General features: G+C 51.3%; 4 protein-coding genes across 4 annotated transcripts; 3 read left to right on the plus strand and 1 right to left on the minus strand.

Moving 5' to 3' along the window:
- Window positions 1–1,916: 1,916 nt before the first annotated feature.
- Window positions 1,917–2,527, minus strand: TGAM01_v202781 (60S ribosomal protein L30; the record flags this gene model as incomplete). The annotated part of the gene is made up of 3 exons (XM_018802238.1): window positions 1,917–2,015; window positions 2,218–2,372; window positions 2,449–2,527. 3 exons carry the CDS (start codon window positions 2,525–2,527, stop codon window positions 1,917–1,919), a joined length of 333 nt encoding a protein of 110 aa, XP_018664594.1.
- Window positions 2,528–2,872: 345 nt separating this feature from the next.
- TGAM01_v202782 (60S ribosomal protein L10-A) lies at window positions 2,873–3,845 on the plus strand (the record flags this gene model as incomplete). The annotated part of the gene is made up of 3 exons (XM_018802239.1): window positions 2,873–2,917; window positions 3,166–3,550; window positions 3,610–3,845. The coding sequence occupies 3 exons, from the start codon at window positions 2,873–2,875 to the stop codon at window positions 3,843–3,845; spliced, it is 666 nt and encodes a 221-aa protein (XP_018664595.1).
- Window positions 3,846–5,863: 2,018 nt separating this feature from the next.
- On the plus strand, window positions 5,864–7,585 carry TGAM01_v202783 (hypothetical protein; the record flags this gene model as incomplete). The annotated part of the gene is made up of 1 exon (XM_018802240.1): window positions 5,864–7,585. The coding sequence occupies one exon, from the start codon at window positions 5,864–5,866 to the stop codon at window positions 7,583–7,585; it is 1,722 nt and encodes a 573-aa protein (XP_018664596.1).
- A 2,529-nt stretch (window positions 7,586–10,114) lies between these two features.
- Window positions 10,115–13,141, plus strand: TGAM01_v202784 (hypothetical protein; the record flags this gene model as incomplete). The annotated part of the gene is made up of 1 exon (XM_018802241.1): window positions 10,115–13,141. One exon carries the CDS (start codon window positions 10,115–10,117, stop codon window positions 13,139–13,141), a length of 3,027 nt encoding a protein of 1,008 aa, XP_018664597.1.
- Window positions 13,142–13,471: the final 330 nt, after the last annotated feature.

Consider the following 13,471-nt stretch of genomic DNA (forward strand, 5'->3'; position numbering starts at 1 on the left):
TGAAGAGGAGTTACAGACTATTAGGAGGGATGGCAGGCCACGAGGGTTTGGTCGCTTTGGTTGGGCTCCACCTCGCTGGCCGGCAATTTAAAGGGCATGGAGAGTTGGGGAGCAGGAAAAGATACATCCGCAAAGGGGCGAGCGCCTTACTAGGGGCAGGTACCCGTACACAAGGAGTACTTTCACATACAGTACATGTGCCTTGCTTTGTGCTGCCTCTCTCTAAGCCATTCGGCGGTAAAAGCCAACAATGCGGTGACGGAAGCGGCATGAATCCTTCAACTCTCAGCCACCAATTTTTGAGTGTTCATTCTTCTACAAACCCTCTGCTTTAGCTACTGTTTCTGTGCTGTTCCTGTCTTCTCTGCTCGTAAAGGAGGCGTCCAGGTAATTGTGACGGAGTTCCTCTTCATGCCTCTGCTTAACAGTGCATGACTCTGGATCAGTGCCCTGCGTCTTCATATCGGGACGGGTGCCTGATTGGCCGTCCGGAACCACTAAAGGACCCCTGGGGCCTCTCCACCCCCACTGCTGGACGCTGCTAGAACCTCTGCTGCTCCCCTCTTTGTGCCCTCTGTCCCTCCCCTAAAACTTGTGTCGCGGCGGACGCAGTGCAGCGCTTCGCCCTCTCCGGTGGCCGCGGTCCAAGCCTGTCGCCTGTCTGTGACTGACCGCTTCTCTGCGCTCAAGACATGGAAAACAGCGCAGTCCCTTTTCTGGAAAAATGAAAACCCTTGGACGAAATAGTACTAGTAGCTGTCTTGCTTTGTCACGTTTGCCTACTTGGTACCTTTCAGATGAACAAACAGAACACAGAGTCTTGCTGTTTGTTCCCGTCATTGTCTCAAATTTTGTGCCCAAAGCGTTCAAACACAGTGAGGCGCGACTGAAAACAGTCACTGCAAAGTACAGGTACAGAAACAGAGTACATTCAGCGACCAGAGAAGGCTGTGGTTGCTATAATTAACAATAGGGCTTCTGCTGAGCCTTGTGGTGGCAAAAAAGTCATGTGTGCCAGCAGATCAGCACTTAAACAGTGCTGCGTGCCTGAATACCCCCGGAGATGACATAGAGAGCAATGAGATTTGAGATACACTTTGGCTGAAGCGTCACTGCTTGCATATGAGCACTATTTCTCTTTTTGAAAGCCAATAGCTAAGCAGTTTTAGACCTCGTAACTCTCACAAGGCGTCGTACAAGTTGCAGCCACAAGCCACTGTGCCACTATTTTGGCTGAACTTCGTAACCAGACTTGTATGACGAGCAATAGAATAAAAAATGACAAAGTTTTTGTAGAACAAGTGTTTGAAGCGTTTAGGCATGCAATGCAGGGGCACATGCAGCAGCAATCTGTAGTAGCACGAGTGGCATATGCGTGGCATCTTTCTGTTGTTATTTTGAGGCTATTCCCCAGAGCCACGGCCAGGTTCATCTATTCAGCCAGGCTGCTTATAATCGGGTCAACTGCGAAGTTTCCGCTTCGCGTAAACATCTAGGTCTACATGTACTGTTTGGCATTCGCTTCGAATTCAGAGAATAGATGCGAACAGTTACTGCCAAAGCAGCTCTATAGATTAATGTGCATGTCGCATAGCAGAGGCAGTGTAACAGTTCGCAGATTTACAGCATATAACAGTGTCACTGTTATTCAAGGCAATACATGGCATCACAAATGAGTAGCAACAGTTTTTTCAACGTGACAGGGGAACAGTCTTCATGGCTGTATTATTCCATTGAGATAACTATCACTTGGAAGCTCTTGATTTTTGCTTTCATGTCCAGAGGACGTTGCTTCGTAGTAGATGTCTCGCATCAAAAATTTTCGCTTTACACATCACGTGAAAGTGAAATGGTATCCATATTGCCCGTGAACCGTTTTACCCCCAACGCCGTTGAATGCACAAGATGTTGGCTATTTAAGCCTGCTGGTCGCTGAGGATATCAGAGTCACCGGCATCCAGGATGGCGAGGGTGGAGCAGCGGAAGAGCTTTCCGCAGGCAGTGCCGAGCTCGATCTGTATTACGAAGATGTGTAAGCCAATGTGAACCCTCCAAAGTCTGATAAAGACTTCTTCTCTGGGCAATTCCACAAGAATTGGAAAATAATTCTATGTGGCAGCAAGAGTAGCTTCTGAGAAGCGAGAAGTAAATGGCACAAGTGTGCCCTGTTTCCAGGGCCTCTCACTTGTTGATATTGCATCAGGTTACAAAACTTACGTTGTTGCCAGAGAAGTGGTGGATGGGAGCCTTGGACAGCATGCTGTAGTACTCGAGTTCACTCTTTCTCAGGGGAGGAGTGTTGCCAGCGATGATGATCAGCTTGGCCTTGCCGGATCGGAGAGACTTGAGGGTAGACTTGTATCCGAGGGTGACTGGCAAAAACTCATGTTAGCATAATCTGCATCGAGATTTCGAAAAGTTCAGTTTCCTGAGAATCTGGCAGCGTACCCTTTCCGGACTTCATAACAAGCGCCAACTTGGAGTTGATGCTGTTGGCATCCTTCTTGCTCTTCTTTTGGGGGGCCATTGTGATTAAATTTGGGCGCGAGCGACGATCTTGCGACTTGATTGATGCGGTTGCTGAAGACACACTGAGCTCTCAAAAGTTCGTGGGTTTGCAGTTTTCTTTTAGGATGCACCAATTTTCAGTGGGGCAGGGCTCTGCCACACTCCGCCAATCAACACAGACTTGCCGTTTTGGTAAGCCCTAAAGTGCCGAAGATTAAACGAAACACCATCCGCAGTGGCCAAAGTTGCTTTGAAATCAATCCCGTCGATTTCACTGAAGTGGCTCCGGGAATCCTTGTGTTGGAATTATCTTCCCCCAAACATCATCACCAACATCCCAAGGTAATCAACGAATACCGACAAAATGGCTCGCCGTCCCGCTCGTTGCTACCGATACTGCAAGAACAAGGTACGTTGCTTGAATTTCACGACTTTTCGATGCGCAAATGGTTATTTCGAGCTTGGGAAGATTTTCTGGAAGGAAAAATTATGGAGTGACGCAAGAGGTGGATTATAAATTACCAGAGATGAAGCATTCTTGATGGATGCGCTCGGTCGCTGCCTCCAGCTCTATGTTTCTAATACATCATGGGCCATCTACATTCATCTCTTTCTTCTTCATGATGAACTGTGCTAACATTCTCTTGCGCTATCCAGCCGTATCCCAAGTCCCGGTTCAACCGTGGTGTCCCCGACCCCAAGATCCGTATCTTCGATCTGGGCCGTAAGCGCGCCAACGTCGACGACTTCCCTCTCTGCATTCACCTCGTCTCCAACGAGTATGAGCAGCTGAGCTCCGAGGCCCTCGAGGCCGCCCGTATTTGCGCCAACAAGTACCTCGTCAAGCACACCGGAAAGGAAGGTTTCCACCTGCGTGTCCGCGCTCACCCTTACCACGTCGTCCGTATCAACAAGATGTTGTCTTGCGCTGGTGCCGATAGACTGCAGACCGGTATGCGTGGTGCCTGGGGCAAGCCCAACGGAACTGTCGCCCGTGTCAACATTGGTCAGATCATCATGAGCGTCCGCACTCGTGACTCTAGTATGTGATATTCTATTCTGGTCAACTATGATGACATCTGCTAACAACCATCTTTCCAGACCGTGCTCTGGCTCTTGAGGCTCTCCGACGATCCCAGTACAAGTTCCCTGGTCGCCAGAAGATCATCATCTCCAAGAACTGGGGTTTCACCCCTCTCCGCCGCGAGGACTACCTCGAGCGCAAGGCTGCCGGCCGTGTCAAGGTCGACGGTGCTTACGTTCAGTTCCTCGCCAACTACGGTTCCATTGAGAACAACATTCGCCGTTTCCCCGACGCTTTCTCGTCCGAGGCGTAAAATGTTTCTTCTTCACATGGCATCTGGGTTTTTAGGTTGGCGTAATTATGGCACTGTCAGATAAGAGATTTCTCGATTTGAGAATCATCAGTTAGGCAATTCAAACCATTGTGCGTTCAGCACTATACCCGCTGTCTCCTACCATGTACAGAAATGTTGATTCTTTTCGTTCGCTATGTTGAGATAACCCATGAAATGACTCATTTTGCCATCTATCTGCTGAATAAACCCATCCCTTGTCGTTAAAAAGGGGCAATCTTAAGTTGATTTGTAAGTACTTGTACGAGTACTTTGACAGAGCTGCGCCCAGTCTGCAGACACCAGGTACTGTATAACGGCGTTGGAGCCAGAAGCTTACCTTACAGGTACCTAGCATCAGCCACTGCCATAATGGGTGTCTTAGCAAATGCCGTTCTATGCCAGGAACAGATGGTTGCCTCATGCTATCCGAGATCCGGGCCTGGCGCTGGCAGGTTATGACGAGACCACCTGACTTGAGTCAGTGACAACTATGGTCACAGAATCACGGTGGATGAGGATGCCCAAAGAGCTTTTGTTGGGAATGCACCGTTTAAGAGGATTTCATCGGTGGCACACTACCTGTTTCTTCATGTATCAAGTCTTTCTTTACAACGAAGCACTGTATCATTCTGTATCTGCCCTGAGACACAAAGAGACAACGGGAGCACAATGAGATTGCACAATACGGATGGGATGGCACACGCACCCATCTACTAATTTGATGGTTGGTGGGGGAGAAAACGTCCATGACGCAGGGTCCTTTTCTTTTCTTCCCTTTCTTCTCCCAAGCGGCACAGAAAGGCGTCACCAAAGGGACCCCGAACGTCAGATAGGGCCGCCTCTGCTGATAAGCAGCTCCGCCAACGTGCCGCAAACACCGAAGTATGCACGAGTTGCTGAGTCTTGAGTGCGCGCATTACGTCGTGCATATAGGTATAAGGAACGGGCGGTGGCGGGCGTTTATCAGCACGGCGCAGTAATCTGATGGAAAAAATAAAAAATAAAAAAAAAACTTTTCTTTTTCTACGTTCCCTTCTTTTCCGTTTTTCCCGTGCCGTGTCGTATCTAGATTGCTGCTCAAGCATAACTAGCCTTTACCCGTGAGGGTGGTGCAGCGCTGACTGACTTGGACGGCGCGTCAGTGTGATGAATGTGACGCAAAAGAAGGTAAATCTCGCCGTAATACAGATACAGGTAGATTTGCAGGACCCAGCGCGCCAACGGAACTGTAAGTTGCGTGCTAGTCTCGATAGTATCGATGATGTGCCCCTACCGCGCTGTTTAGTGCTCGACGTAGCCCGCCCGGAGCTAGCAGCTACAGATCATGTACGCAGGATGGAATTGAGAGTACAGTGCCCCCAGTGCCGGCTGCTCAGTGGTCCAGCAGCTAGCGACAGCGGCAGAAGTCGCTGAAACCCGCGACGGCGGCGCTGTCTCGGAACGTCTGTGCGGCACCAATCGCACTGTCAGTGGGCGGTAGTGGGCGGCAACAGCGCACAAGTGGCTGGCCTCTGACCACTGTCACCTCAGCTGCCAGCACGCGAGCAGCCACCAAACCCCCCCACCCCGGCCCATCAGGCCCGTTGCTGCAACCCAGGTGGCCTGGCCGTGATGACGCTCAACAAAAACAAAAGGCTGTCCCGACCAGCCTCTCCTTTTCCCTCTGCTGCTTTATCCTGCTCTCTGTCGCCTTTTGCTCGCTCCTCCCGGCCACGTCCAAACTGCAGGCCATTGGCGACTGGCACGATTTGCTTCCAGCGAACACCCCTACCCATCAGCTTATTCCCTTGAGCGCTCCACCTTGACTCGGCATTGCCACGCCACATGCAGCGCAGCTGTCCTTCACCGATCAGAGCGCCCCCATTTGCCTTATCGCGCGCGACATTTCCCCGATAATTAGAGAATAACCGACATTGGGAACCCACATTAAACGCTTTTCCTCTTCGTCTTCTTTTCCTTCTTTATTCTTTCCGAATACATCCATCCGGCCATCCATCATGGCATTTCAACAGCAGCCCAACCGTCCGGCCGTGCAGCGGGCTGCTCGCTCCGCCGTTGGCAGCCAAGGCCTTTCCAGGCGCTCAGCGCGCAGCACCCAGGAGCAAGAAGCCGACGAGGCGCAGACTTGGGTGCTCTTCTCGCCTCCTACCGATATCACCACCACATCCTATCTGACCGAAGATGAACATGACGAATCGCTGGAGACCCCAGGCCGATCGCGCCTAAGCGATCTCGGCAGCTTAAATACAGTTGCAAGAACAGGCTCGGCGGCGGCGGCGGCGGCAGGGCGAAATGATGAGGCCCAGTCATCGCAGCTCTCTGCGGCTGTTGATGAATCACAAGCAGATGATGCCGAGCTGGATAGTCTCGATGGCCATCTGCCTGGATTCAGGTCGTTCCCCCGGAATAGTTTTGTTATGCCCGTCCTCCCAGCCCATGATGGACTCGGCTCTTTCCACTTAGATCAACCTGCCCTCGGCATAGACGCTCAGGACCATATTTTCCAGTTTGAGAGGTTTAACCCTAGACGAGTACGCCGGAGGCTAAACAGCTTTGATGAGGCACAGTTTGAATTGGAGCAAGCACAAGTCCAGGAAGCGGAGAAGCGGGCTCGGATTGAGGCATGGCGGCTGGAGCATAGCCGCATCATCCTAGAAGAGGTGCAGCGCGAGGCACGACGATCAAAGATATTGCAGCAGAAACGGGTCGTTGCACAGAAGACCACGGCAGAGACAGAGGAAGCCACCGACACTACTGAGGATATGACATGGCACGAAGAAGACCCAGATACTCACCCCGAAGACAAGGAAGACAGCGAAGGGCTGATAACGAGAATCACTCGCAAAGTTTTGCGGGATATACTCGGTATAGATGAGAAGCTACTATCCGTGGTACTCGGTGGTGATTTATTAAGTGATGAGGAGCTATCAAGGACGCCCCGTCCATCAGAGAGTGGACGCGACCAAGAGGCACCAGACTCGGAATCGGAGGAATCATGGCATATGCGCATTCTGGAGACAGTATCAAGAGAGCTTGGCTTGCTGGTCAACCATCTCGCAAAGCATCCGGGCGCCTTTTCGACGTACTCGCATGTTCATCAAGTGCCTCTACCTTATGCCGGTTTGCCAGCCATACCGGAGGCTGCAGCGCGGTCTTCCTCTGGACGCACAGCCGCAGACAAGGCTAGCGAGAGTTTATTCCCCGAGTTCAGACCCACGATTCGATCCGCTCCGCGAACGGCCAACAGACCACCACTGAGGTCAACAGCATCAGAGGCGCTGCTTCAGGACTTGCCCATGGACGACACCTTTACTCAAGAGGAGTGGGAGAGGGACATTGACATTAAGCTCATGTTTCGATATTTGGTATCGCGCTTCACGTCCAGGCCTGAGCCTACGATAGCTGCCGAGATGACTACCCGTCCGGTTCCTGCGAAGCCGCAAGACGCTGCCGCTAAGGCTGCCAGAGTAAGGCAGCACCACCCCCTCACCTCCCGGACTCGCCCTAATGAACGTCGAGCTTTCAAAGCAACTGCACCTAGCAGCCCCGTGGCTATGCGACATCACTCCAGCTGTGCCAGCCAGAGCACCCGCCGATCGGCCAGGAGAAGCAGCGTCTCGTCGCGACACTACTGGGACATTGGAGGATCCATCGGCACGGGCTCAATGATTGCCGCTGCTGCTCCCAACGCCGCGATGGGTAGCTGGGGCGAAGTTTAGAACGACGTGTTGGGGAGTTTTAACATCCTTGGGTTTTTATATCATTCGTTCTTTATCACTTTTTGGCATCACTTACAGCGGCATTATTAGGCGACTACTACTTTATTGGCCCCCTCATTACTATCCTATTATTATTATTGATGAAGAGCAAGGCGTAATGCATTTGTTGGCGAGATGCATGATGTTAATGAATTTGAGATGGGTTGGGAAAGGCGTCTATAATTCACTTTTTTTCTTGGCTCGGCGTTAGATATACTATTACTATTGGAAGAGTCCATCCTCAAAGATACAAATCTGCGGGCTATTTTAGCATTCTACAATAGCCACGCAAAACTTCCAAGCATATTGGGAAGTCTTGAATATAATCATCTTTTGATTGACAACGCACACACGTTTTCTATTGACTACGTTGATGGTGAGGCTACTAGGAGGTTCAGTTCGCCTGGCGCGGAAAAGCAGACGTTTGTCGGTTGGTGGCTTGACAGGATGTCGTGTCTATGCATGCAGGACGGGAAGAGGCTCCACTGAGTTACGCTCGTGATGAAGGTGAGGCGAGGCTGCTTGGATGTCTTCTGTTGCTCCCTACAAATTGCTACTTATCGTATAGATGGGATGGGACTTTTGTATCACAGCGTTGTTTTGGAAGATTTTCCATACCTGTATTGTATCAATAGGACTACAGGCGCTGTGTAGGACTTTATTGGAAGTCCTGGGACCCTTGCATTGCGCGATATCGATATAGTGGGGCAGTCTGTGAGTTCTGTTGGCGTTTATTACAGGTAGCTTTGATGCTGTCGATGCCTCGATAGTGTCCTTTTTGCAGCGGTGGTGGCTGTGTAGTACCTGCAGAATTATGTTAAGAAGATAAAGTCTTTGCCAGACTATATGTGAAAGCTTGCTTCATTTCTTTTTGCTGCTTCGTTTTCTGCATTATCGCAACAATCCAAATCAAAATATCCAGTCGCTGTCGGCGCCCACTACTGTACTAAAGGAGCGCCACGCCGCACTGCTGCTAGCCAAAAAGGCACGGGCCATGCCGGCATGGCTGTGGGCCGCATTTGATAGAGAGAGACTGGATTGAGCGTTTTCTCGCGTTTCTTGGAGGGAGAACGGTGGGAATTATCGCCAGTCGAACCGCGTAAAGTAGTTTTGGCGGGGTTGGAGGGAGAGGAAGCAGTGAATAGCGTCATGGCTTGTTGTTGTAAATTTGAGGCTATTAGCTGTTTATTTGTTTTTCTTTTTAGCAAGTTTCTCTCTCTTGCGATAATGTTTTGGCAGGGCATTGTTTTCTGTTGTACTGTACCTTAGTGCGTTGAGAGAGAGCTGAAGATGTGATGCATATCGGGCCATGTTGGCTGCCTATCTGCAGCATCATGTGGCGCAAATATGACAGTTGACATGTCCCTCTATCGCAGCGTTCTTCACCTCGCCTCAACATCAGTGTTGGATAGGTAGATAAGCAGGTACGCAGCAGTGTATACTCGTGCATTAATAAGTATTGAGTACTGCTGGGCACCATCCAATCTCTTCGGCAGATGCGGGATTGAGAGGTAACCCAAAAGAATCAACGCTGCGGCGGCAGCAGCCAGCAGTGACAGCCTGGGAGAGGCGCCATAGGATGGTGTGCAGCCCCCTGTTCTTCGTGCTCCTCTAGTCCTTGGCCTCGTTCTCGTCTTCCAGCCAACGGTGATTCTGCATCATCTGCCACCAACTGATTGTGCCATTAAAGCTCGCGATAGGAAGCTGCTCCGGCTTCAAACAGACCGCATCGCAATAGAAGCGCGCACAAGGCCTCCTGTCAACTGTCCGCCGGCTTCGCAACTCGCATCAATTTTTCTCGTCCATTCCATCTTCCGCCCAACTTTCAGGCGATCAAATGATTTTAGGCCAGTTTTAGTGACCGCAGCGGGCACAAAGGCGCGTTTCGAGGGAGCCGAAATGTGGGGAGCCTCTTAAACCACCCAAGCTTGGGGCTCCCACTCAAGACAGGCCTTCCCAGCTCAGCACCTTTTTCTGGGCTCCCGCATCGCCTTTTCCAGCTCCATGACAGAATTCAGGCCGTCTTGCTCTGCTGCTCGCTGTTCCTTTCCTGCCATGCCCGCCAAGCCTGCAATGCTTCGACCTCCATAGAGCAATACCTATATATACGCCAGCGCCGCCCGTTTCTCCCTGTCGCTACTTGTCGTCTTCTCACCACCTCGTATCCCGGAGTTGCGACCTCACTCCGGACCTCTCGACACTCTCGACGCTTGAAACTGCTGTTTCCGATTGCAGCCTCCGCGAACTCGTCCTCTTTTCCATATTCTCTACTCGCAGTGCCATGAACTGAGTGATCAGCGGATCTGAGACCCGTCTGGGCCTGCTCACAGAGTGAGGTTCAACCAGCTCCCTTAAACAAGGACAAGACGTGCCATCTTCAGTCTGGTCTACCGAACGACGAGCGAACTCCAGAGCCCTCACGACTCTCTGACAGAATTCGACCCGAAACTCACCACATTCAGAGCTAGACGCAGCGGTCGGCGTATACCAATGGCCTCGGATCCCTTCGAAGCAGCTCAATATAGCGCTGATATCTTCGGTCTCTATCATGAAAACGCTACAATCGTGCGAGCTAGTGTTCCTCTTCCTCAGCTGCCTAGCGGTGGATGCAACTATGTAGATTTGACGCCCGGTACTCAAGGATCACGATGCGGCTGCCGTCGCTTCTGGTCTTCCCAGCCAGGCAGCCCTCACTTGGACCAAGCTGGTTGGTGCATGTGCAACCATCATGCGTGCTACCATGACGATCACCATCGCACTTCCCAGCCTCAACTGCAGTCGGCGGAAATGATCTCGATGCCCACCACTGCACAAGTCACCGAAAATCTGCAGGCGATTCCGGGACTAGACGCCATGAGCCCCGTTCTGGACCTCATGTCAACCAAGGAAACGTCTGTGATACTTGGGCCCGAGCTCCTCAGCTTCAATGGAGCCAGCCCCTTGTCTTTTCTCCAGAAGCCCATCGATGAGCATTTCAATTCTCTGGGGGCTGTTCCGACACCTCAGCAGGCGTCTGCTTCCATGCCTGATACTCTGGCCTGGACTGATCCTGTGAGACATACTCAACCGGAATCCCCTGCAGGACCAGCATCTATTCCTCCTCAGAGTCTCATATCTCAGTCGACCTCCAACAACTCTTCTATACATGCCAAGTATCTGAGGCCCTTTGGCGGAATAGGCTTGCATACTCTCAGCAGCAACAATCCGTCTAATGTCCCATTGCAGTCAATTGAACAGCCCAGCTTGCCGGAGTCACTGTTACAGCAGAAGACTCAAAGTATCGAAGAATCATTTGTATTCGTAACTGCGGATGAGGAGTCTACCCCAAGGCCGGACACTGCCACCACCCAGATCGAACCTCGTGCTGTTGCTGCTGCTGCTGCTGCCGCATCATCCGAGGCCCTATCTACTGAGGCATTGAAAAATCTCACAGACATAGTCGGCACCCACTCAGAACGGCTTGACAAGCTGGAGGCCTCTTTCTCGGATAATGCTCACGAAGAGTGTAATGACAATTATGAGCTGATGGATATTCGTGTTCTTGAGCTGGAGAGCAAAATGGAAGATATTGAAAATCGTGTTCTTGACAATGACAGCACAAATGACCATCCAGATGACGCTACCACCCCCAGCGAAGGCACTCCGACCCTCTCCAGTGCTACCAACCGCCAAAAGTACTCGCAGGAAGTTTACAGCCAGCTCCAGTCCCTACAAGCCCAAGTCAATCAACTTCAATCAGTCATCCCTTCTTGGAATCATGCTTGGGAAGTGGAAGTCGTCTTTATGCCCTTTCCACTCGGGAGGCTCTGGCAGCCTATTAGCCAGTTCAATGCTGCTCTGAAATTTGATAATGAGGATGATTGGACCCAGCTCCCCATGACACTGAGCACATCCAGATCCCGAGCTCAGTCCCCTTTCTTAGAAGACTGGGCTGCGCATGACCGCGAGGTAGAATGGCTCCTACCTAGGGCATGCAGCAACAAGGGCGTGGCAGACTGGCGTCTGAGGAGTCGTGGGCTCGTCAAGAAAATTGTGGTGAATAATCCGGATGCGAGAAGCGTTAGCGTTGCGATGCACGCGGCTTTTGGAAATGTGTTCCGCGACATGCACATGTATGCCAGACCACAAAGCCCTTACTCCAAGGCCTCCAAGTATATGGGACTTCAGTCGCCATGGGTTCCTCTCCGCAAAATCCATAAAGACTCACGTCTACGATTCCTGGGTCCAGAGGAAATGCTGACTCCGGCATTGTGGGACGTTCAGTTCCTCAACTCAATTATGATGAGGTCATCAGAACCTAGGTTGTTCGTTACTCATCCCGACGCCTACCTTCAGACCTATGAAGCGTACGAGTCGTCTTGGACTTGGACAAGGCTACAGGAGATGCCGCCAGCCTTTGATGTTACAGAATCGCAGGAAACACCCGAGATGAATCGACTTGAAGAATGCTGGGCATGCAATGAGCAGCTGGACGGACCGCTGGCTGCGCAACTTCCTAGCAAAATTCCCCGTCAAGAAGAACGCCGGGTCTCAATATCGCCATCTGTTGAAGTTTTCCCCACCGACCGTCTCTGGTCGGAACCTACCTCGACTACTATCCATCGCCAATCAGTAATAAGACGGAGCAAAGAGTCGGTCCCGCCTTTCCCCAGGACTCCGTCGGCGCCTATCCATGCCAAAATGCATCAGTCTGCGTCGGGAGCAATTCCCAAACGTCAGGTCTCATCTCGTGGCCAAAGCCGAAGGTCTTCACCAGCTATCCAGAGCCTACCTCAGGCAGGCGTTACAAAGAGGCGCCAGACGCGGGACTTGTCTGGCTACGCACGATATACCCCAAGACTAACCGAGTCACCACCTTCTACGCCCATTGTTTTTACTCGCCAGCGCAGCCGAAGTGCAACTCCTGGTAGGGGTATAACTCCGGCTCGAGGCACTACCCCTGGTGACTATGCTACACCTCATAGCATTCCCCCCCTCCGGGAAATTTCGATGGAGCCAAAAATTCGCCGTGTCCGCGAACAGTCAGTAGCCATGGTTGACGCTGACGAAGCATATGAGGGTAGTGAGAGCTCTGGTTTTATGAGCGAGGATGACGAATCATACAACAATGAGGGGGGCGATGCAGGCGAGCAAGAGGAAGAGAAGGAGAATATCAGCACCATAAGTGCGCCGCGTGGTTCCCGACTGCCTGTATCATCCCAATTTGGTCCAGAGAGTAGCTCACCGCCACGGCAACTTCCTCGTTCAAGCAGAGATAGCGTTGACGAATGGCCCGGCGTCCAAGATCAAGGATCGGGCAATCATCCAAACATGGAGAATATAGCACCTCCGGCCAACGGTGAACCGATTGATGAGAATCATTCCGACGGCGAGAACATTGACCCCAACCTCATGGATGTGGAACACGAAAGTGACCACAGCGGGCCCTCTGAGTATCCGAGTACACCGAGAGGGTGGCGAGACCAGACATCAGGGGAGATTTTTATCCATCAGGATGACCGGGATGAGAAAGCTTAATCTTCTCTCATTTTTTCCCTTTTTTTTTTCTCCCTTTTTTTTCTTGGTTAGGAAGCATGGCGTGTTTGTCGGCATTGAATTGAGTGACGTGTGAGCGCAGCCAGCATGACAGTTGTTGAAAAATTTCAAGAGGAGGGATTTATGATTGGACGAGCGTTTATATATCTATGTTTATATATATATATATATATACTACACACATATACAACGCTGATTTATTTGGGCATGGCACAGCTGTCGTTGATTATAGCGTGTTGAAACAGAGCAGCTTAATGTTTGCTAGAGATCTATTCTGCCTTTTTTGGTCGATTATGCATGGCGTTTGAGGGG

The sequence above is a fragment of the Trichoderma gamsii genome, assembly GCF_001481775.2.
Source record: "Trichoderma gamsii strain T6085 chromosome Unknown Scaffold_7.2, whole genome shotgun sequence".
Taxonomy (NCBI): domain Eukaryota; kingdom Fungi; phylum Ascomycota; class Sordariomycetes; order Hypocreales; family Hypocreaceae; genus Trichoderma; species Trichoderma gamsii.